Consider the following 24552-nt stretch of genomic DNA (forward strand, 5'->3'; position numbering starts at 1 on the left):
GTTGCGGCAGAGCTCAGAAGGAAGGGGATAGCAGTATTCCCTTACTTGGACGATTGGTTAATCAAAGCCAAGTCCCCGGAGCTTGTGTTGCGTCATCTGCAGTCAACAACCCAGTTGTTGTTCGACCTGGGCTTTTCGGTGAACGAGCCCAAATCTCACCTAGAGCCCTCTCAGCGCCTCCTGTTCATAGGGGCAGTACTGGATACAACATTGGGTCGGGCCTTTCCTCCGCCTCAGCGGATTCAAGATATTCAGGATTTGGTTCCAATGTTTCGAAATGGAGCGGTAGTTCCAGTCCTCAAGGTCCTTCGTCTGCTCGGTCTTTTTGCCTCCTGCATTCTGTTGGTCACGCATGCTCGCTGGCACATGAGGGCTCTTCAGTGGTGCCTCCGAAGGCAGTGGTCTCAACACAGAGGGGATCTAGAGGGTACTGTCAAGATCTCCAGAGATGCTGCTGTGGATTTGAAGTGGTGGATTGCAAGCAACAATCTTTCACAAGGAAAGCCGTTCCAGCAGTCGCCACCAGTGACAACAGTCATAACGGATGCTTCCACTCTAGGGTGGGGAGCTCATCTGGGGGATCTGGAGATCAAAGGTCTTTGGTCTCCAGAGGAACAGATGTTTCACATCAATCTGTTAGAGTTACGGGCTGTACGTCTGGCTCTCAAGGCCTTCCTCCCTTCCCTTCATGGTCAGTCGGTACAGGTCCTAACGGACAATACTACCACGATGTGGTACATAAACAAGCAGGGAGGAGTGGGGTCGTACCTTCTCTGCAGAGAAGCTCTTCGACTATGGTCCTGGGCAAAGGACCATCGGATTTGCTTGATAGCAAACCATCTGGCCGGAGTTTTGAACGTGCGTGCGGACAGTCTCAGTCGCCACTTCTCGGCAGACCACGAGTGGCGTCTCCATCCAGATCAAGTCCGTTTAATCTTCCAGAAGTGGGGGTTTCCTCGGGTAGATCTGTTCGCCACTCGAGAGAACGCGCATTGTCCGTTGTTCTGCAGCCTTCAGTATCCGATGCAGGAAGCGTTGGGGGACGCGTTTCAAATGACCTGGTGCGGCCAGTTGCTTTACGCGTTTCCTCCCATACCCTTGATTCCTCGAGTATTGAGGAAGATTCGCCAAGACCGGGCTCTAGTAATCTTAATAGCTCCGGATTGGCCAAGGAGGGTGTGGTACTCCGACCTTCTCCAACTCTCAACGTGCCCGCCGCTCCGTCTCCCTTTCAGGGCAGACCTCCTCTCACAGTCGCAGGGGCAGGTTCTACACCCCAACCTCCAGAGTCTGCACCTACATGCCTGGAGATTGAACGGGGCAACCTGAGTTCCTTCTCTCTCCCGCCTGAGGTAGTGGATGTTATATTAGCGGCCAGGCGACACTCCACTAAATCTATCTACGCTAATAGGTGGTCTAAATTTGTTGCGTGGTGTGGAGAGAGGCAGATTGATCCCTTACATGCTCATCTATCGGACATTTTGTCTTTTGCTCTATCTCTGGCGCAAAAAGGTTGTGCAGTGGCTACCATTAAAGGTTATTTATCGGCCTTGTCAGCCTTCATATGTCTTCCAGACCAACCATCTTTATTTAAATCCCCTATTGTTATCAGATTCTTGAAAGGTCTTCTAAATCAATATCCTCCAAAGCCATTCGTTATGCCGCAATGGGATTTGTCCTTAGTCCTGACTTTCCTTATGGGGTCCCCTTTTGAACCTATGCATTCTTGCCCCTTGAGGTATTTGGTTTTAAAAACAGTCTTCCTGATAGCTATAACATCAGCAAGGAGAGTGAGTGAGTTGCAGGCCTTATCAGTAAAACCCCCTTATACAACTTTTTATGGGGATAAGGTGGTGTTGAGGACCAAGGCTGCTTTCCTCCCGAAGGTTGTTTCACCCTTCCATTTGGCTCAGGCAATTACTTTGTCCACGTTCTATCCTCCGCCTCATCCTTCCAAAGAGGAAGAAAGACTGCACCATCTGGACCCAAAGAGAGCGTTGAGCTTCTTTACGATAGAACAAGGGATTTCAGGCTGGAGGATCAGCTGTTTATTGGATACGTGGGCAAGAGGAGAGGAAAGGCAGTCCACAAGAGAACACTATCCAGGTGGGTTGTTCTTTGCATTAAAATATGTTACTCTTTGGCAAAGAAGGATCCTCCTGAGGGCATTAGAGCTCATTCCACCAGAGCTAAGTCGGCCACTTCGGCCTTAGCCAGAGGTGTTCCTGTGGTCGACATCTGCAAGGCCGCAACTTGGTCGTCCCTTCACACTTTTGCAAAACATTACTGTTTAGATTCTGAGGTTAGAAGGGACGGCCATTTTGCACGGTCAGTGCTGCAGGATTTCTTGGTTTGACCATTTAGGCACCCACCGCCGGGCGTGGTACTGCTTTGGGACTCTATTCATGAGGTGAGGAATCCACAGGTAGTTGTATCCATCAGAAGAACGAGTTACTTACCTTCGGTAACGACTTTTCTGGTGGATACATTAGCTACCTGTGGATTCCTCACGGTCCCACCCGCCTCCCCGTTGCCTTTATGGTCTTGCCAAGTAATCCTTGAGTGCGCTCCTCTTGGTCCTTGAGGGTGCAATAGATGTATATATATAATATATTTGTATATATATATGTGTATATGTGTATATATCTTTATGTATATACTTGGTGTGTGTATATATTTTAAAAGAGAGAGTTTTATATATATATATATATATATATATATGTACATAAAAAGATTTACAGTTATTCATACAATGTGGTGTATTTTACAATATAATGGATGTTGCCTTGCTCTTTCATTGCATTGCCTGGTTGTTCTCATGCACGTAAAAAATGATTGGTACTGACGTCTGCACGTCGTCGAGGACCTCTTATTGCCTGTATGACGTCAGACGGCGTCGCGTGCGAGACAGTGACGTCCTCGTCGACGTGCAGAGACTAGTAAGAAGATTTCCGTCGAATGCTGGCGCCATGGGAGTATTCATGAGGTGAGGAATCCACAGGTAGCTAATGTATCCACCAGAAAAGTCGTTACCGAAGGTAAGTAACTCGTTCTTCTTGCCCCTTAAGGTATTTGGTTTTAAAAACAGTCTTCCTGATAGCTATAACATCAGCAAGGAGAGTGAGTGAGTTGCAGGCCTTATCAGTAAAGCCAACTTTTTATGGGGATAAGGTGGTGTTGAGGACCAAGGCTGCTTTCCTCCCGAAGGTTGTTTCACCCTTCCATTTGGCTCAGGCAATTACTTTGTCCACGTTCTATCCTCCGCCTCATCCTTCCAAAGAGGAAGAAAGACTGCACCGTCTGGACCCAAAGAGAGCGTTGAGCTTCTTTATTGATAGAACAAAGGATTTCAGGCTGGAGGATCAGCTGTTTATTGGATACGTGGGCAAGAGGAGAGGAAAGGCAGTCCACAAGAGAACACTATCCAGGTGGGTTGTTCTTTGCATTAAAATCTGTTACTCTTTGGCAAAGAAGGATCCTCCTGAGGGCATTAGAGCTCATTCCACCAGAGCTAAGTCGGCCACTTTGGCCTTGGCCAGAGGTGTTCCTGTGGTCGACATCTGCAAGGCCGCAACTTGGTCGTCCCTTCACACTTTTGCAAAACATTACTGTTTGGATTCTGAGGTTAGAAGGGACGGCCATTTTGCACGGTCAGTGCTGCAGGATTTCTTGGTTTGACCATTTAGGCACCCACCGCCAGGCGTGGTACTGCTTTGGGACTCTATTCATTAGGTGAGGAATCCACAGGTGGCTGTATCCATCAGAAGAACGAGTTACTTACCTTCGGTAACGACTTTTCTGGTGGATACATTAGCTACCTGTGGATTCCTCACGGTCCCACCCGCCTCCCCGTTGCCTTTCTGGTCTTGCCAAGTAATCCTTGAGTACACTCCTCTTGGTCTTTGAGGATGCAATGGACGTTGTATATATATTATATGTATATATGTATATATCTTTGTGTATATACTTGAGGTGTAGATATATATTTAAAAAAAAAAAAAAAGAGAGAGTTATATATATATATAAAAAAGATTTACAGTTATTCATGCAATGTTGTGTATTTTTACAATGTAATGGGATGTTGCCTTGCTCTTTCATTGCATTGCCTGGTTGTTCTCATGCACGTAAAAAAATGATTGGTACTGACGTCCGCACGTCGTCGAGGACCTCTTATTGCCTGTATGACGTCAGATGGCGTCGCGTGGGCTAGAGTGACGTCCTCGTCGACGTGCAGAGACTAGTAAGAAGATTTCCGTCGAATGCTGGCGCCATGGGAGTATTCATTAGGTGAGGAATCCACAGGTAGCTAATGTATCCACCAGAAAAGTCGTTACCGAAGGTAAGTAACTCGTTCTTCTGGGCATGAGCATCTGTCCTCCAAACAAACTGCTGCTTCGTGAAGGTCTACTTTCAGAGCAATAAGTCAGGGTCCTGCATCAGGAACTCCCTCATATGCACCTTTATGCATGGAGACTGAGCAGCAGGAGGTACATTCCTCCCCAAGTTATTGATGTTTTTCTGGCAGCCAGATGACCATCATGAAATCAGAGTATACTTGGTGGTGGGGCTTGATGTGATACCTGCAAGACTGACCCGCTACAAGTTAAAAATATTTATTGTTTTGTTGTTGGACACTGTTAAATGCTGTTTCTCGGCTACTTTGGCTTTTATACAGTTAACAGTTGTGCCTTCTTTGTGTCAATACACATTCTTTCCTGACAAAGTGATTTGAAGAACTTGCATTTCTACTGCAATAGTGGAACTTTTCCATGTCAGAGAGGCTATCGCCCTTTCTGCTTTCTTTGCACCACCTCACCACTTGAAATAGGAGGAAAGACTCAGTCGCTCAAGAGAACCCTCAGTTTCTACATTGATCCTACCGTCAGCTTCTTGTGGGCTTCTTTGGAGCATAGAAAGGCAAGGCAGTGCAGAAAATAACTAGCTCTATGTGGATAGTCCTCTGCATTAGAAACTGCTATGCACTACATAAGAAATAGCCACTTGAAGGATTAAGGCCTCATTCCACTTGAGCCAAGCCTGGTACTCCTACGCTGGCACTTGGAGTGTCTGTCATGGATATCTGTCAAGCTGCATCAGTGCACCTGTTCACCAAGCACTGCTGGCTTGACAGTCAACTCTGTCGGGTGGTGCAATTATGTGGCTTCACTTGTCCGTATCAGCACACCTTTGGTGTTGAGCCAAAAGGCCATCACCTGTCGGCATGCAGTTGTTCTGTTTGTAGGTTTCCGGATCCAGTCTGACATAGAGAGGAAGATTCTCAAGGTGAGAAACCTGCAGTTAAAGTATCCACAAGAAATCATTTCCGGAGGTATGTAAATTATTCTTCTGAACTGTGTGAATGTCTGGTCTAGCCCTTACTATTCTGGAGATGTTACCAGTTGAAGTCATGCTCTAGTTGTTTTTCTTTTTATGCACTATAGGCCAAAGCCTGTTGTTACCATCCTGACTAGCTGTTGGTGCCCATGGTTCCAGTGGGTGCACTGCCATCAAAAAATGTGTACTGTAAACAGATGTTCCAGAGATTCTGGCCCACAACTTATTAAGGCGTATGTGACAACACTTTGATGTAACTGCGTACTGTTTTCTATGAGTTGTCAACTAAAGTTAAAAAGACCAGGTAAAACATTAAAGGATCTCCAAGCTTCAGTGAACCCTGCCTGGGGTGTTCAGCAGAACACTGGGTCACCGAAGACAACACTGGAAAGCGGTGAGATTTTGGGATTAGCTGTATTTGTGTGGCCTAATTTTTAACCCTTGATTCAGACGTTTTAGCGGTGACACCTTTATTTTTAACAGTACACGAAAGTAAAACTCGGATACCAGTATTCCAAACTCTCCGCCAACTTCATTCTTAATAGAGAAGTCAGAAAGTTTCTGAAGAGACCGAGTTGGCTTGAACCATTCCCTAGAGGGTAATATAAGGCATATTCTAAATTCTAACAGAAAATCTGGCATCTCCCAAAGGTTTGGATTTTAGGCCGTTAACACATTAGGTGACTGTGTTTAAGTCTAGATATGCCTTTCTTGTTAAAGAGGTTTAATTTAAAACTAACTCCATCTACTAGCCAAACTTTTGTCAATATGTCATAGTAGTTATATTGTGTAAGCATGGTAATATTTTAATTGTTTCTTTTATGTATATGTAACATGTAATGGTTTTAATTAACTATGCATTAATAAACTTAATTACTGTCTGGCATCTAACACAAGAGAGGGAGGGAGGTTCAAGGAAGTGTCGGGTTGTAGCTTGAGGCCAGAAGTCGCTAGAATTACCTGGGTTTTGTGCATATTAAAATGTTTAATATTTACTTGCTTGTTATTAAAACCACTTTTTTTTTATAATGTATAGCACTGATAGGACACTAATGTTAAGTATCATCTGTATTGTCATACTGATTCTAAGTCTCTAAGCCTCTCCACCTCCAGGGTAAGCTTTGACTTGTTGCCCTCCTTATTGTGAGAGTTAAGTGCCAAAAGAGATTTCACGTGGCTATCCAGTTTGGAGTGCGCTCCTGTTGTATCTATGGGACTCTAGTGGTAAATTACATTACCCACATACAGTAAAGTCATTAATCCCTGACTGTGCTATATAAATGCTATATCCTAGAATAAAAGGTGTCACTGCCTCAGACTATAATATTTTGCCTGAAGTCCAAAGACTAAATGAACCTGTTCTGTGATGTCACAGAGAGCAGAAAGCATGCCTTCAGAGGCACAGGACTACTGTCCATGCCCTGGTTAAGTAACATAAAGCGGTGGTGGCAACGTACCAAAGTTTTCTGAATAATAACAGCACAGGGGCAAGTAATAATAATGTCTTCATTATGTGGTACAAAGATGTGCACATTCTGTAGTACAATTACAAGGATTGCCATATTCTGTATTTTAATAATCTGCATGTTCGTTAATACAATCAATGACACAGAGTGTAGCACAATTCAGTTAAGGGAAATAATTCAGTTAAGACCTCTTTTCTGTGAAGTATGAGTTTTTAAACTACTGGAAAACATTCACTAGGAAGGCTTACCAATGTAATACACATTCACACACATATATAAAGGTATATGTGTGTGTGAAACATATACACACACATACATATATGTTTATGTATTCCACAGTGGCAGTCATCACTGTATAGTTATGTTTCAAATGGTGTTTGCATTACAAATGCATTTTTGATTTATTGACAACTTTTGACTCCAAAGACTGATCGCCTCTAGATTTGTCAGTACACTAACTCCTTCGGCTATGGTTTTGCATGCCAAGTTTTGTGATTATTGGAGGAAAAATGTTAAGGGAGTTGAACAAATAAGTGATTTCCCATTTTAGCCCCAGTAGGAAAATTTGTTCAGACCTACAACTCAAACGGCTGAACAGATTTACACCAAACTTGGCATGAAAGTGGAACTTTACTTGCGAGCATGCAGTCATTGTAAATTAATTCAGTAGCTTTTGAGGTATTAGCATTTCAAAAGTTGGCAAGCAGGTTTGAAAAGGTTAAGACATTTGTATGTTTCTACTGTTAAAGATTCATGAATAATATGATAGGAGGAAGGGAGTCTTTTCTCCCGTAGTCCGTTATGAATCCCCAGCACTAGTTCTGTTACCATAGATTAGAAAGATCTGATTGACTGCTGCAAGAGAAGCATTTCTTTTGTGGCAGCCATTACTGGACTCAAGGCACAATCTTTGTGCCCGGAATTTCAAGAAGAAAAGGCATATATAGACAGTATAGGAGCACCCTGATCCCCAGGCCACAGTGGGATGACCCTGAAAGGGCTGTCCCTTAGGTATTTTCTTAATAAAGGCAAAAAGTTACAGGATTTGTAAGTCAGATTTCTGGCACAGCCCAAACTGAGGTAACTCTTCCTGTATTGCGGTTCTCAGCCGCTATTTTAAGTTTCAGTGAATCTCGAGTCAGAACATCTCACAACCCCTGTGCAGGAATCAGGGCTTAAAGCTTGCCTATTTAGGATTTGCAACTCTAAAAATTAAAATTAAAAAACAAAAATAGGCCTGGCTAATTCCTGGACATTAGTGAACTGTGAGCACCTGCGCCCAACAACACTGGCAGCAGCGGGTTGTGTGCAGGACCGGGCCATGGATCAGATCCAGTAACATGCTGTGCACAGCCAGGGCACAGTATGAGTAGCTGGCCCTGGACGTGTTGACCACCCGAAGGTCATGCGGACGGGGGGTTGAGTGCTGTGTCGCGGGTAGGGCGGAGGAGGCAAAGCGGTGCACTCAACCCATACTGTGCAGGACCGGAGGGTTACCTGAAATTATCCAGTTATGGTTAAAAACACAAAAAACTCCACTGTTTGCCATTCTTAATACACTAATTTGCAAGTGGCACAGGAACACAAAAAAACGCTGTAAATAAATGAACTTAGCGAGCGGCGCAATTTATGGCATGTGTTTTGTGCATTGAGAACCATAGCTGTGGGATTTCATCGGTGTTAGAAGTGTGAGCCAAAACCATAAGTCGGTTTTTAACTGTAATATTTTTCCAGAATATTTGTATTTACTGACAGCATGCGAAAGGCAAATGAACAGTGCCAAGCATCACTGACTTTGCCAATTTGACCCCAGATCCTTCCAGGAAATTAATTTGCTCATCAGGTTTTTTACACAGTATTAATCAAGGTAAGGGTTCTAGTATTGAGTTTTCATTCTATGACTCATTTGGAAAATCCTTTTTGCTATATTTCCAGCTATTCAAATTTTCTTACCCCTCCTTCTATAATATCGAAATATTGGAGTTTTATACCTGCAGTTGTTCCTATACGATTATAAATACTTTATTCGGTCAACAATGATAATCAAAATGCAAATTGCATACATTACATTTAAACTAATCACAACACAATAAGCTCAAAACCTATTTTAAAATTCAATGTTCCTCGAGGGATAAGGTATTTCACTTATACACTTTGTTGATTATTTCAAACTTAGGATGCCCTACCCCTATCCCTTATCAAAACACAATTTTCCCAATTATCTGGAGTCCGCAAAAAGTGCATTTGGGTTGTGCAGGGAAAGTCAACAAGTACAAATAAATATGATCAAATTTTTACTTTAAAATTAATCATTTGATGCTAAACATTTATGACGTCTACACCAAAATGACAGTAAAAATCTGGTGACCGAGAATACAATTGCCTCAGTTGCGTCATATTTTAAAATTCTTAAGGCTTGCAAATACTGTGTTATCCCAGGGTGCAGACATATTAGACAAATCCATCTCCTATGCAACTCACTGTACTCTAACCATGCAAATAGAACGTGGGTTTCAGTCTCGTTTGCTGAGCCCCATGCAGGCAACAGACCCACGGTGGTACCCCTATGCCACCTACTGGTAAGGGAACATAAAGGGTGTGTGCCAATCCTAAATTGGATATACAAACTTTTGGCAAGGACAGGAGTGATCTTGTCAAGAAATGATTCAAAGCATGGATACAACTTTATCTCCAAAAACTTGCATGTCATAGGACCATTGGTATCTGACAAGACTCATTGCTCATTTACATACTCCCAGTATCGATTTTTTTAGTACCAGAATATCAGATTTGCACAAGCAGGCAGGCTCATCCCGCTTATCCAGCTTCAATCTGCTAAACCAGTCGCGCACTGACTTCATCCAGGGAATGCGGTTAATGTTAATTGGGATAATCAGATCTCTTAAAGAGTCCCTGTAGTGGCTCAATTCATTAGTGGTCCATAGACGAACCCAGTAGGCCATTGGCCTTAGAGCTGCCAAATTTGCTATTCTGCGTAGGTTTAAGTCTAGTAAAACAGGGGTCAAAGGAATTCTTGCAGGTAACTTTAAAGTTTCCTAATAAATGTATTTTCTGCCGTAGGTAGACAGTCCATATTTCTATGTCCCCACAATTCAGCACCAAATAGGGCAGCTCCTTGTGCCTTAACTTGATAGACTGCTAGGGCAGGAGAGACAGGTCGTAAGGTGGTAGTATAATGGACCATATAATAGTGTTAGAGCTATGCTCAATTGCTAGTGAGGACTTTGTTAAATGAGGGTGCCATTTTAGATTGCTGGGTAATTTGACCCCTAGGTAATCAAAGGATGAATCCTCTCCAATACTTCTTTACCCACTGTGATTGGCCTAGTCCTTGTTCCCCTTTGCCCGAAGGCTACCCCTCTTAAAAGTTTTAGCTTTCCCAGGATCCGATGCTGTGTGGCCATTACAGATCCTTAAACCCCAACTAACCATCCACCAATATGATCTTTACATCAGTATAGAATTTTCCTAGTAACTCCTCTAGTAGGAGTAAGGTTGAGACCTCACTACTCCCTATTTCCTGTCGTACATAGATATGAATAAAAGCAATGCGTATGCCAGAGGGAAAAGTTATAATGACGCCCAAAATATCAGGTGAATCTACTTGCGGGGCTGGCTAAGTCATTCTTTAATAGTATCAACAAATCACCACTTGCCCTCCCAGATTTGCGGGGTGGTTTAGCCTCTATGCTGTAAGAAGTGAAGCCATTAATAAGTATTTTCTCTGTGGCCTAGGTCTCTTGGAACATACAAATGTCACAATTCTCTATGTAAGATAATCATTCAAGTAATTTTTTGTCTGATTCCAGCTAAGTTCCATGACAACAATGTGAGCTGGCTGCTGGAGGTGACATTTGCTCCCCTTCTCAGGTTACTTCCCAAATTAAAGGCAGCCTTTTGTAATTGTAGCTTCGTAGACTCTCCTAGTCAGTGGGGCTGCCCTTGGTGCTTTGAGGTGTACCCTGTTGTAATACAAGTGTATGGTTCATAGTAAGCCTCTCCCCTTGTGGTCCTCAAGAAATACTAGGGCTCCTTTATCGACTCAGCTTGATATTTATAATGCCAGAGCAGTCTCTGGGGCAATCATCAAAGTCAAATCCTTCCTCAGACAAGCCCTCAGTGTTAGTCCTTATCGTCGCGAGGATAGGTAAACAAGGTATGGCTTCTGGGTCATCCCCTGTACACAGTCAGTCCACTTTATCAAGGGAAGCGGGCTCATGGGGAGGTATACTTGAATTGTGGTTGAACTGTTCCTGTTGTGCACACAATGTGACACTTTTTTCTCCTGGCACAATCTCCGGAGAGTGCAGTTTCAAGCCAATTGCAGACGATTTACTTTTCCCGAGGAGACAAATGCGTTGCTGAAAGCTTATGAGATTGTTAACCAGGGTGCTAGCTCTCAACTGCACTATGATGTAATCATTAGTTGCCTGTTTGGGTGAAGATCTCTTCACATATATGATGTCAGACGTTATTGCAGACAAGTAACTATGTTGCTTCCTAAGCCAAAATGTGACTTTGTTGATCAGGGACTCAGTGTTCTCATAAGAGCCCTCTTTTAGTTTGGGCACCTGAGTTAGGTAAACCAGGTCCCTGGAATCTGCAGGATCATTAGTTGGCCTTTGATGATTTCCTCCGATCAGGACATACTGTTCTTCTAGATGATAATTTTGCAGGTCCAAATTTTGTTTTAGGCTTAAGCGGTCTGAAGAATTATTTTTCACCGGGTAACCGTTGGTGCCTGAGTTACCATTGGATTTGGTGCAAACTTTGGCCCTCTCAACGGGATGTAAGTTAGACTTCAGGTCAACTAATTTATTTGTCATCGCAGAAACCATCCCAGGGATGTGGCTAATAACTGGGAGGTGAGTCTCCTGAATTCTCCTCGGGGCTAGCACCTTTCTATTGGGGTCATTGCAGCTGCTCCTGCATGGGCATCTGCACTCTTCTGGTTTTGCTTTCAGGTTATCCATCCTTCTGACAAGTATAGCGACCAGTGATTTAAGTTTGTTTAGTTAATGATCTAGAGGTGCACAACCCGTAGTGTGCTCTTTTACTGCTTTATGAGGTTTGCCCTCATCGCTAGTAGGTATGATAGTAGTGTCAGGTATGGCCAAAGCAGAGAACCTATTTGAACAGGGTATTATCTTGTTAATTGTTACAGTTGGAGAGAGGGAAATACTTTTTCAACAGCTACTTCAGTCAGATCGCAGGGGTTGTTGGCGCTGAGCAGTAACTGGGCCTCAGCACCAGCTAGAGGGCGTCTTGCAGTGTTCATTGATTTATTGAACATACCAGGGACCTTACTTCAAGCCCCAGGCCTTATCCCTTTGGTCTATTTACCATTTAGCAGTGATTCAACCTCCCCAATAAGGTTATCAATGTCTAAAAGAGTACCTGCATCAGCACTCAAGGAAGGCCCCTGGGTTTTTAGTCGTGTTAACTTCTTTGATTTTTTGGCACAACTTGCTGATGGCTCTACATCCCCTGTCTTGCGCTTGTCCATATTTGCCACCCCACACTCCTACTGCTCAGCTCTTTCACTGGTTACTCACTTTTTATATAGCCTTTTGACCTTATAACTACCTCACAGGCAGGGAGTTCTGGTTGCAGGATAGGTAGATGAATTCAGGCTCCCTCCCAGGAGTTCAAAATCAGCCACACAAACGAGCAAAAATATCCAAGTCCTCGAGCCAAGGAACTAAGAGGGTGGGCCCAGCCGTGGCTCGTACGGCTGCGGACAGGTGAACACGGCCCGGGCATGTGCCTGGGTGTGTCCCACGTGCATCCCGCGCAGCGGGATTGCAACGTTCTCTCGTAGGGGATTTCCATGTATAGTCATAAGCACTGAATAGTTCAGCGCGCCTGCGGGGACCCCGGAGCACTGTTCTGCAATGTATTCTTGAGTGTAGATGCCAGCCTTTCTTGAAAAAAGGCCTGTTAAAACCACTTAAGAATAAAAACTGTGCAGCCTATGTGAACAGCTACACAGGTCAAATTTTTTATTCTTGAGGTTGAAAAGAAAGACAGCTGTAGTATAAATACACCTTTAAACATACATTTATTCTAGAAATGTAATAAAAAATATATTCTTACACTTTATTTAAACCTCAAAATGAGAATAAAACGATGCAGGGCAGTGTAGCCCATAGGCTGCCATTATACAGGATGTAACTAGAGCTGTGCCTTTAAGAAAGGAAAGTCTTCCGGTATCCCATCATGCACAGCAAAAGGCAGTTGCCTCAGTTCTTTTTTCTGGCTCCTTCTGACAGGACCCTGAATCATTGAGCTCTACCTTACAAAGCCTTTTTTGACAGAAAATTCAATTAAAATCCTTTGGATTTCAATTTCACTCGACGTTTTTCATCTAGAGTGAACATTTGCTAACATTTCCTGTCAAATTCTGACAGAAATGTAAAGTTTTTCTGCCTTTAGAATGCCTTCACTTTTTGACAAGTGCCCTAGCTGTGGCAGGAAAAAGGCCAAAACAGACCCACACCAGGTCTGCATTATTTGCCTACCATCAGGTCACAAACCTGATGCCTGTGACATTTGCAAAACCTTCTCCAGAAGAACTCTTCGCAACAGGGAGAAAATTCGGCTTCAGGCAAGAGAGGACAGGAGAAAAAGAGGGCAATCTGCCACAGAGCGAGGAGAAGATCAGTCTTCTACCAGGGCTCTCACTGTGTCCTCTGGAGCAGCTGCCAGACCTGCTCACAAACGCCATAGGTCTTCGACGACGTCGAGAGCATCGACGTCGAGACCAGGAACGGCGCCAACATGTTCGCCATTGAGGACCGGCTCACCGTCGAGGAAAAGACATCGCTCGACGTCGACAGCCGTATCGGCGTCGAGACGGCGTAGACACTCGCCGTCAAGAAAGTCTTGGTCCAGGTCGCCGTAGATGCGACGGGGACGATCGACGTCGGGGGACAGTACTCGTCGTCGAAGACGCTCGCCGCCATCTCATCGACGTCAAGGGAGGTCGCCGTCGAGAGGATCTCAGCGACGAGAGGGGTCAACGCCGAGAGGTACTCGCCGTCATCGTACTTCGACGTTGAGAAGTGTGTGGACGTCGAGGAGGCACTCAAAGAGGCCTAGGAGGGTTTATACCACCTCAGAATCCTCTGCTTCTCTCATACTTCTACCGGCTTCACCTCAACCGTCTCCTCAGCCCTCTACCACAGACACCTCTGGCACCTACAGCTCCTCCGCCGGCTCCTCCTTCAGAGTCCGCTCCAGTGACTCCAGCGGAATCCACAAGATATTCCCGACACTCTTCGAGACGCTCCTCTTCCTCTCGACACCATCGTCGACGTGAATCGGTTCAAAGATCTCCTCGTTCCCACCATAGACATTCTTCCTCATCCACAAGAGATTACTCTCCGACCCTATCTGACTCACCGTCTCTGAGAGTTTCTCCCATAGACGACGTGAACACCTTCCAAGAGGTCCTAGTTCGCGGTGCTACCAAATTAAACATCCCGCTGGCGGTACCCGCTCCACCCACCTCTGATTTTCGAGACATTACACCAGCGTGCATCTTCAAGACCATTACTACCACTGGTCCCAGGGCTTCTTGAACCGGCAATGGATATATTTTTAACACCGGCCACAGCTAAAACTGCGCCTTCCAGGCTTATAAAGAAATATCGCCCTCCGGAGCAGGACCCTCCATTCCTAAGGTCGGATCCGGTGCCTGACTCAGTGGTCATAGTGGCTGCAAAAAAGTTGCATTCTACATCTCCGTCTTCCTCCTCACCACCGGACCAGGAGAGCAGAAAGATTGATGCCACAGGCCGCAAAGTATGCTCTACCTCAGCCATCACGATGAAAGCAGCCAGTGTTACTGTACTGTTAGGCAGGTATGATCATGCCCTTTGGGACTCTGTGCTGCAATTTGCGGAACATCTCCCTAAAGAGAAAAGAGAAGATTTTCTGGAGATCGTGAGTGAAGGTGCAATGGTCTCCAATCAAGTGATCAGCGCCGCTGCCGACTCTTCGGTGCTATCCGCCCATAATTATGCCCATGGAGTGTCCTTAAGAAGACACGCTTGGCTACGCCTGACGTCACTTAAACCAGAGGCACAACAGAGAATTCAAAATTTGCCCTTCTCAGGTTCCACTTTGTTTGGCTCTCATGCTGACGACAAGATGTCGAGAATGAAAACTGAACTAGACACTCTAAAAGCGGTGGGCATCGAGAGACCGAGAGAGAAACGGAAATAATTCCGTCCCTACCATCGAAGGCTCTTTACTCCGAGATATCAAACGCCACAGTGGATGTCTTCAAGACCCCAACAACAGCAACAGCATCAAAGAACCTTCTCGACCCAACGAAAGCCGACAAGGGGTCGCTCTACACCACAAACCCAGACAGCTCGTCAGGCACCAGCGTCTAAGCCCTGAATCTTCGCTTCCCCCTCCTCCATTACCCACTCCGGTAGGGGGAAGTATCTCAAATCATCTGGACGAGTGGCAACGCATTACATCAGACGCCTGGGTGTTGAATATTGTGCGGAATGGCTACTCTCAGGTTCATCAGCCCTCCGCCGTCTATTCCACCCAAACCAGTGAGTCACCACCTCGACGCTCTTCAATTAGAAGTAACAACCCTATTACAAAAGAGAGCAATAGAACCTGTCTCGATCAATCAGCACGGAAAGGGAATCTACTCGAGGTACTTTTTGGTACCAAAGAAAGACAAACAAGAGTTTCGTCCCATTCTAGACCTAAGGGTAGCAAACAAGTGAATTTGCAGAGAAAAATTCAGGATGCTATCCTTGCACCAAATTTACCCTCAACTTCGTCAGGGCGACTGGCTCTGCGCGATAGACCTCCGCAACGCTTACTTTCACATTCCAGTGATCGAGAAGCATCGAAAGTTTCTAAGGTTCATCGTCGGGAAAAAGTCATTACCAATTTACGGTACTACCTTTCGGCCTCAAATCAGCACCGAGAATTGTTTCCAAATGCATGGCGGTGGTGGCAGCCTATTTGAGGAAACATTGAATATTCGTCTACCCCTATCTAGACGATTGGCTCATAAAAGCTTCCACGTATCTAGAGGCTCAACAGCATTTCAACTGGTCTCACCAGCTTCTCCAGAGACTGGGCCTTCAAGTCAATCTCCCCAAATCCACAGCAACACCTGTTCAGAGGCTGCGTTACTTAGGTGCCATCATAGATACCAAACAAGGAAAGGTGTTTCCTTCGGAGGAACGACGATTATCAATCCTCCAAAAGTGCCAGCAGCTCGAGAAAACACCTCAGACCACTGCAAGAGCGATATCATCTCTCCTGGGCTCGATGGCGTCTTGTATCCACCTCATTCCCAATGCTCGCCTTCATATGAGACCCTTACAGGAATGTCTGGAGGATCAATGGTGTCAACTAGTGGACGATTGGGAGAACAGCGTCCTTCTTTCTCCCCACGCCTTACAATCCCTCAAGTGGTGGTGTTCGCCCAACAATCTTCTGGAGGGGATTCCATTCCAACAACAGCCGCCAACTCAAACCATTGTCACAGACGCATCGCTGCTCAGATGGGGAGCGCATATGGATCACCTTCGAGTCCAAGGCAAGTGGTCACAGAGAGAGCGACTGTATCACATCAACCTGTTGGAGCTTCGCGCAGTCCATCTTGCGCTCAAGGCCTTCCTCCCATCTCTGAAGACGAAAACTCTGCTTCTCCAGACAGACAACGTGGCCACCATGTATTATTTAAACAAACAAGGAGGCACCAGATCCAAGACTCTGTCGACAGAGGCTCAAACAATCTGGCACTGGCTTCTAGCCAGGAACCTCTCGCTAGTGGCAACTCACCTTCCGGGCATACAGAATGTTCAAGTGGATGCCCTCAGCCGCGCAATGGACGAAAACCACGAATGGGTTTTGCACGACGACGTCGTCCGTTCCATTTTTGCCATGTGGGGTACCCCCTCTATAGACCTATTTGCAACCCCAGAAAACAAAAAATGCCAAAAGTTTGCCTCCAGATACTACCATCCAGGAACGCTGGGGAATGCCCTGTGGATAAGCTGGTCAGGAGCATTTCTTTACGCCTTTCCCCCGCTTCCCCTGATACCGGCAGTCCTCCTGAAGCTGTCCAGTGCCCACTCCAAGATGATTCTCATTGCCCCAGAATGGCCACGCCAGTGGTGGTTTCCAGACCTCCTTCACCGGTCACTCAAACCACACATCAGGCTGCCTTGTCGCCCAGACCTTCTCACGAAGTTCAGAGGCCAGATTTCTCATCCCAACCTCTCATCGTTGAATTTGGCAGCATGGCTCCTGAGTTAGTTCAATATGGTCACCTGAACCTACCTCAGGACTGCATGGAGATTCTAAGGGAGGCAAAGCGCCCCTCCACAAGAACAGCTTATGCCTGCAAACGGAAAAGGTTCTGCGTGTGGTGCTTGGACAACAATGTCGACCCAATATCCTGCGGAGAGGAGACTATTCTGCCATACTTTAAGTTTGGCAAAGTCTGGATTGCAATTGTCATCAATAAAAGTACACCTGGCGGTTCTAACGGCCTATTGAAAGAGCCCTTCCCAAACCTCTTTCTTTAGGATTCAAATCATAAAAGACTTCCTGGAGGGTTTGAAAAAGGTCTTCCCTCCCATTAGAAGACCATCTCCTCCATGGGAACTGAATATTGTCCTCTCGCGTCTGATGCTACCACCGTTTGAACCAATACATAAAGCATCACTCCAACATCTTACGTGGAAAACTGCTTTTCTGGTTGCAATCACATCAGCTCATAGGGTCAGTGAGATCCAGGCCCTTTGCGTTCACGAACCTTATACGGTTTTTCATTCTTCGAAAGTAGTTATGAGGACACATCCAAATTTTTTGCCTAAAGTCGTTTCAGACTTCCATGTGAACCAAACCATTTCATTACCAACTTTCTTCCAAAATCCTTCTACCCCTGCCGAGAGAACCCTACATTCTCTCGACGTAAAGAGGGTTTTAAAATTTTACTTGGACAGGACAAAATGCTTGCGTAAATCACAGCAGCTGTTTATTAATTATGGCCCAGTTAGAACAGGGTTGGCCACTTCCAAACAATCCTTATCCAGGTGGATTGTCTCATGTATCTTTTTTTGTTATCAGTTAGCAAATAAATCTCTTGACGGCAGGCCAAAAGCCCATTCTACTAGAGGGAAGGCAGCGACTGCTGCCTTGATGAAAAATATTCCTTTGACAGAAATATGCAAAGCGGCCACTTGGAAATCAGCCCATACCTTCACTAAGCATTACTGCCTTGATTCAGATGCTAGGGCAGATGCGCAGGTCGGACAGGCCTCTCTCAAGAATTTATTTGCATAGTTTTATGTTTTTCAGTATTATTCTGTCTACTCCACCGCGGTTACAGGGATGGGCTTGCTATTCTATTCAGTGCTTATGACTATACATGGAAATCCCCTACGAGAGAAGGAATGGTTTCTTACCTGTAACTCCAGTTCTCTCGTAGGGGTATTTCCATGATAGTCATAAGCAACCCTCCCTCCTCCCCGGTGGACTTGACATAAGAAAAGTTGCAATAATGATAACGATGTTGGTACTACAAAGAAGGTTCATGTTTCTTCATGTCATGTTACAAGCCTACAAAAAAGAACTGAGGCAACTGCCTTTTGCTGTGCATGATGGGATACAGGAAGACTTTCCTTTCTTAAAGGCACAGCTCTATTTACATCCTGTATAATGGCAGCCTATGGGCTACACTGCCCTGCATCGTTTTATTCTCATTTTGAGGTTTAAATAAAGTGTAAGAATATATTTTTTATTACATTTCTAGAATAAATGTATGTTTAAAGGTGTATTTATACTACAGCTGCCTTTCTTTTCAACCTCAAGAATAAACAATTTGACCTGTGTAGCTGTTCACATAGGCTGCACAGTTTTTATTCTTAAGTGGTTTAACAGGCCTTTTTTCAAGAAAGGCTGGCATCTACACTTAAGAATACATTGCAGAACAGTGCTCCGGGGTCCCCGCAGGCGCGCGGAACTATTCAGTGCTTATGACTATCATGGAAATACCCCTACGAGAGAACTGGAGTTACAGGTAAGAAACCATTCCTTCTTTATGAATCGTCTGTGGGCGTGGAAATGGCAGTGATCGTCTTCCCTTGCTGTTCGGTGTTGTGGTCAAAGTAGTGCTGCATCCCTCAATCACCCCCCACTCCTGCTCTGATCAACAGATGTCCCGAGCAGTGTTCTTTATGAGGCGCCTCCAGGCGCGGAAATGGCAGTGAACGTCTCCCCTTGCCGCTCGGTGTTGTGGTCAAAGTAGTGCACCCCCGGGCTGATCAGCAGTTGTTGCGATATTAAAGCCCACTTTCTGCCTAGGCACCTAAATTGACCTGGGACTTTCTTAGTTCAGCAACTTCTGTTTGTCTTTTAATTACTGAAACCTAGTGCCACCAAACTCTGGTCTGGCTGTTGTTTCCACTACGCCTCTTCTAATGCGGACCGCCTGACAGGCGGGGAGGTGAGCTCTTCATTGTATTCAGCTAGGTGTTATCCTATGAGATCATAGACACTTTGTTCCTTCAGTCCCTGGAGTGCATGATTCTTAATTTAAGAAGTACACCCAATGTATCTTTAACCAGAGCTCTCATTCACCACCCTTGACTCACATTCTAACTTCAGTGATAAGACTATCCAATTTCCTTGCACCTTACATCCTGAAAGCGTCTAACTTATAATTGGGGACCTCAAGTTCCATTTAGACAATCAGCAATATCATGACTCTAAAACTCTTATTACAGGCAGGAACTTGCTTACCCTGTCAAAGCTTATTAGTCATCCAACCCATATTGGTGACCATATTTTGGACCATGTATGTTTTAATTTTTCTGGGCTTCAGCCATTCCCCGTGTCCCTGCTTCCTCTCGCCCTGATTGATCACTTTCCTTTTCAGTTTCATCCTCCTATACCCACCTTGTGTCTGCTATCTATAATATTGTATGGCCCACACATAGGCAACTGTGCATATTTTTCCTTTGTCCTCTACTCTGAGTACTAACATCCCAGTACTGAATCTGTAGCAGCTGACATTAATGACTGGGTTACAAGTGCTTTGAACACAATTACTCCCTTAACAACTTTTAACGGTTTTGGTGCCTTAGTACCTCCTGAGCTTAGAGATAAAAACCTGTGCTGCAAAGTTTTGGGGCAAACTTAGTGGAAGCTCCTAATTCTATTGTGACAAAGCAGCTAATAAGGAGAGGATCAGACACTATCAGCGTGATTTAAGAGCCTTTGCTACGCTTATTATGCCAAACTAGTTGGCACTTATATCATGATTTCCAACTCTACTGAGAAAACATTTGGTTAATGAATTTCCTCACCCGAAAGGTAATAATTGATCTCCAACTCAATCAGGAACTTTGCTCTGGCCTTGAAAATCATTTTCACGACAAAAGAAAAACTGTGCAGGAGGTCTTAGACCACAGTCTCATGCCACCCGCCTAGATAGTCTTAATTTTATACCATTCTCAGCTAATGGTGTGTTTGTTTTCACACGCATGTTCTTGAAGGCACTATCAAGTCTCCATTCCAAAACATTAGATTTCTCTTTGGCCCCCTACCCTGTGTGGATTCTTTTCTCCTGCTTAGATTTTTAAAGGTTCGTTCTCATTGCACTCCTTTGTAACAAATCTCTATCTAAGACAGCATTCCCCAAACTTGGGAAGCAAGCTCAGGTTCCCCATCTGCTGAAGAAAACCTTTGGCTGATCCTCAAGACCCCTCTGACTACTGTCCGATGTCTTTACTTTCACTGCATTCTAAACTTACTAAAAAACTAGTAAACAAGAAAATTACAAAATACTTCAATAGTAACAATATCTTAAACCTTTCTCAGTTGGTCTATCGACCCAGTCTTAGTACTGAGTCAACACTCTGGCAGGTACAGGCAATATTCTCATTATCCTGAATAAGAGTGCCACTGACAAGCTTACTTTTTGTGTCTTTCTCTAGCATTTGACCTCATTTCATGCTCAGATGCGGACTTGGGAACTAAAATTAGCCCTGGCAAAAATGCTCACCCCAACCCTCTTCCCTTTGTATGCTTGCGACCTCCTATTTTCTGTCTCCTCACTCTCTTCTCCTGCTCTGATCGCTTTCTGTTTACCGTCCCCTCCCTATTTACTCTCTCTCTCACTCTCGAAGACTCCTACAGTTAATCGTGGGGAGCTGGGGAAAGTAACAGAGGCACAAGGAAATGCCTGGTGGAATAAAAGGCTAATACAACCCTGTTGTTGCTATTCTGATTAACCCCTTGGGTGCCAAGGATGTAATGCTAACCATTACGTCCTAGTATTGGCCCTCAGGGGGAGCGCTAGCGCTTCCCCCAAATGCCCCCCCCCCCATGGCAATGTCCACCCCCCCCCCCATGGCAGGGCTGGAAGGGGAATCGCTTCACCTTCCACACCGACCCCCCCCCCAGTGACGTCTGATGATGTCAGCACACGATCGCATGCTTCCAGTGCGATGCGGAAGAGAAATGCTCAGCATTTCTCTTCTGCTTGGGAGGAGGGGGCAGGCAGAGGCATGAAAGGAAAGGCCTTTCCTTTCCTTTCATGTCTCTGCAAGCATTTCTGCTGCCCAATCGCGATGCGATCGAGCAGCAGAAATGCCCACTAGACACCAGGGATTTTTTTTTAATTTTTTATACTTACTCATAAGGGGAGCAGCACCTTGGGCAAGGGCCGCTCCCCGGGGGACCACTTTATTTTTAGGCCATTTCTGAACTCCTTGTGGGCATTTTGGCCTAATATAATTAGGACGATATGCCCCCAAGATGGCAAAAACGCCCTAGACACCAGGGATAATTTTTATTTTTTTATTTTATTTTTTTATATGTAGGCCCCCTTAGGCCTTGGGGGCAGATCGGCCTATTTTTATTAGGTCAATTTGCCCCCAAGGGGGGTAGAAAGCACTAGACACCAGGTTTTTTTTTAATCAATACTTATGCATAAGAGGAGCGGCCCCTTAGGCAAGGGCCGCTCCTCAGGGGGGCAAAATATTTCTAGGCCTTTTCTGCCCCCCCTATTATATTCCGACCGATATTCCCTCTGGGGGGCAGAAACCTCTAGACATCAGGGATATATTATTTTAATTTTATTTACTTCATGTTTCTATGTATGGGGAGCGACCCCTTAGGCAAGGGCCGCTCCCCTGGGGGGCAAATTGTATTTAGGCCTAGGGGGGCAGATCGGCCTATTTTTGTTAGGCCTATCTGCCCCCAAGAGGGGCAGAAACCACTAGACACCAGGGATTTTTATTTGTTTTTTGTCAATTTCACGCAAGGGGAACGACCCCTTAGGCAAGGGTTGTTCTCCTGGGGGGCAAATTTATTTTAGGCCATTTCTGCCCCCCTTGAGGGCAGATCGGCCTATTTTTGGAAGGCCCATCTGCCCACAAGGGGGATAGAAAGCCCACCAGAGACCAGGGAAGATTTGTTTATGGCCATTCCCCCACCCCAAGTAAATGGGGCCAAAGTTGTTCCGCCCACCAGTGGGCAGATGAGGCAGATACCCCTGAGCCACACACAGTCATCGAAATTGTCGGGCACTGTGTAGGAAGCTGCCTCTTTATATGATATATCAAAATGAGATATATCATGCACAGAATCCAGGGGTTCCCTTACTAGTGGACATGGGCTTGCTCTAGAAATCCTAACGTGCTCTTTTTAGGGGATAGTGGGGTCATGCAGCCTTAGGCTTATAAGAGAGGAGTGTGAGACATCTGCATATACACACACACAGTCAGTAAATGAGACTCAAGAAGGAAATACACACCAATATACAAAAATAACAAGTATCTTAATATATATTCTTGCAGCAGAATCAATTGGATCAGGTAAGTACGTTGTGCAAGAAAAATCATTACAGTTTTGAAAAGTCGACACTTACTACAATGCAGTGTTATCCTATGGAGATAATACAAAGACAGCACACAGGTACAGAACAGCGACCTACAGGACCAGTCGTCTGGACTTAAGGTGAGTATTGGGCAGGTGTCAGGACCACACCAACAGGTCACACTGGGCGGCACTGGGTTGGCCAGGTGCAGAGGTTTAGTATGGTGTTGGGTGCCCAATGTTAGTCAATGGGGATCAGTCCGGTTGCAAAGATACTGCAGGTGAGGGATGGGGATCCAGTCAAGCGGAACCAGAATCTTGGGATGTCCAGGAACGTGGGGACACCTCAGGTCCTCTTCTCCACAGGCCAGGGACAACAGGAGCAGAAGTGTCTTGAGGTGTCGAGTTTTCTCCACCCAAGCACTCACAGTTGAGGGGGCCTGCAGGCAAAGGCTTCAGGCGGGGTATGTTTGTCCACAGTGGCCAAGTACAAGGTGCCTGACTAAGAGATTATCTACAAGACTGTGTACATCAAGTGTGGATTACCCAAATATATTTAACACATTGAGGCACAGGAAGTTTAAAATCACACAATGTGGAGCCAAGCTCTGAGGCTAGGATTCATACCAAGATTCCAGAGTCGGCAGCTTTAGCTACTAGGCTACATCTCCTATCATGATTTACAGCATGTGCTGTAAAAGTGACATTTTGGAGAACTGTTAATTACAGTTACAGGTATTGCCCAAATAAATGGTAGACAGCTGACCTTGCTCATAATAAATGTCTTAAACTGCAGGTCAGCCCAGATGTTAAGAGCAAACGTATAACTCACTGAGTCACCGGACACTTGGCTGATCTGCCATACCTTTCTCTAAAGGATAATTTCCAAATGTGAGAGAAGAATACAGTCTCAATATGTCCTCAGTCATTACTCTTTTTTTGAGAGGATTTCATTGCGGAACGCTCACTGAAAATATTCAGATTTCTAACTTCTACTTCATCCTTGATTCTATGGTAAATTGCCTTCTTACAAGTCTGCAGATATTGCTTATAGGGAGAAATAATGAGACTTCATATCCCATATAGCTTCAGTTCTATTTTAATTTCTGCATATAAATCTTTTAGCATGCTGGTGGCCTTCCTTCCCTACACATCTCTAGTAGTGAAAGGCCTGGTAAGTCTCTCAGGTAGATTCGCTCTTTTGCTTTCCTGATGGCTGGCCATGGTGTCATAAGTGGCAACAGTTTTAATAATTTTAAACATCCTTATTAAAGCATTCAGAGTTAAAGGCACCTTTGAGTATGGCTTCATTTTTGATTTCACACATGGATCTATTTTGTTTCTTCCAAGGCACAGTTTGACAGTGTTGGACAGGCTGCAGTGAATGGGTATGAGCAGCAGGAGCAGGCCCTGGCCCCTGTTATCCAGGGAAGAGACAGCCAGTCCTCCATACATCAGCCAACAGAGATCCGTCCTCTCCAGCATGAAGACACTGTGATGGTTCCCTTGGAGAGCACTTTAACAGCTGAGGATATGCGACGAGCAAAGCGTATTCGGGTAAGTTTGGAGCACTAGAATCAGTGCTCAGCATAACAGGGATTTGGTAACAGAAATTACCAGAGTGACAATTTTACCTAAACCCATTCATGAACACAATATTTAGGTGTTTCCAGCATTGCAAATGAAGGTCCGTGTATCCAGTTATGTGATTTCCTTTTACTGAGCAACACATTCTGGAACATTGCAGTCTTTGTTTTCTTCAAGCAAAACCCCTTTGTACATCTTATAGTAATTATTTGTAAATGGTCCACTCAGAAGAGGATTCTTGGGATTTGATTTACAGTGCTGGGAAGGCTGT

General features: G+C 45.0%; 1 protein-coding gene across 3 annotated transcripts in view; it reads left to right on the top strand.

Annotated features, from left to right (window-relative positions):
• The window catches only part of PRDM10 (PR/SET domain 10), a 905887-nt gene that overhangs the window by 405870 nt on the left and 475465 nt on the right, over positions 1-24552 (top strand). For all 3 annotated transcript variants that reach the window (XM_069224480.1, XM_069224481.1, XM_069224482.1), the window contains one exon: positions 24045-24251. In XM_069224480.1, the coding sequence (XP_069080581.1) occupies positions 24045-24251 (207 nt within the window). The remainder of the gene's footprint in view (positions 1-24044; positions 24252-24552) is intronic.

This window comes from Pleurodeles waltl, chromosome 3_1 (genome assembly GCF_031143425.1).
Source record: "Pleurodeles waltl isolate 20211129_DDA chromosome 3_1, aPleWal1.hap1.20221129, whole genome shotgun sequence".
NCBI classification, from domain to species: domain Eukaryota; kingdom Metazoa; phylum Chordata; class Amphibia; order Caudata; family Salamandridae; genus Pleurodeles; species Pleurodeles waltl.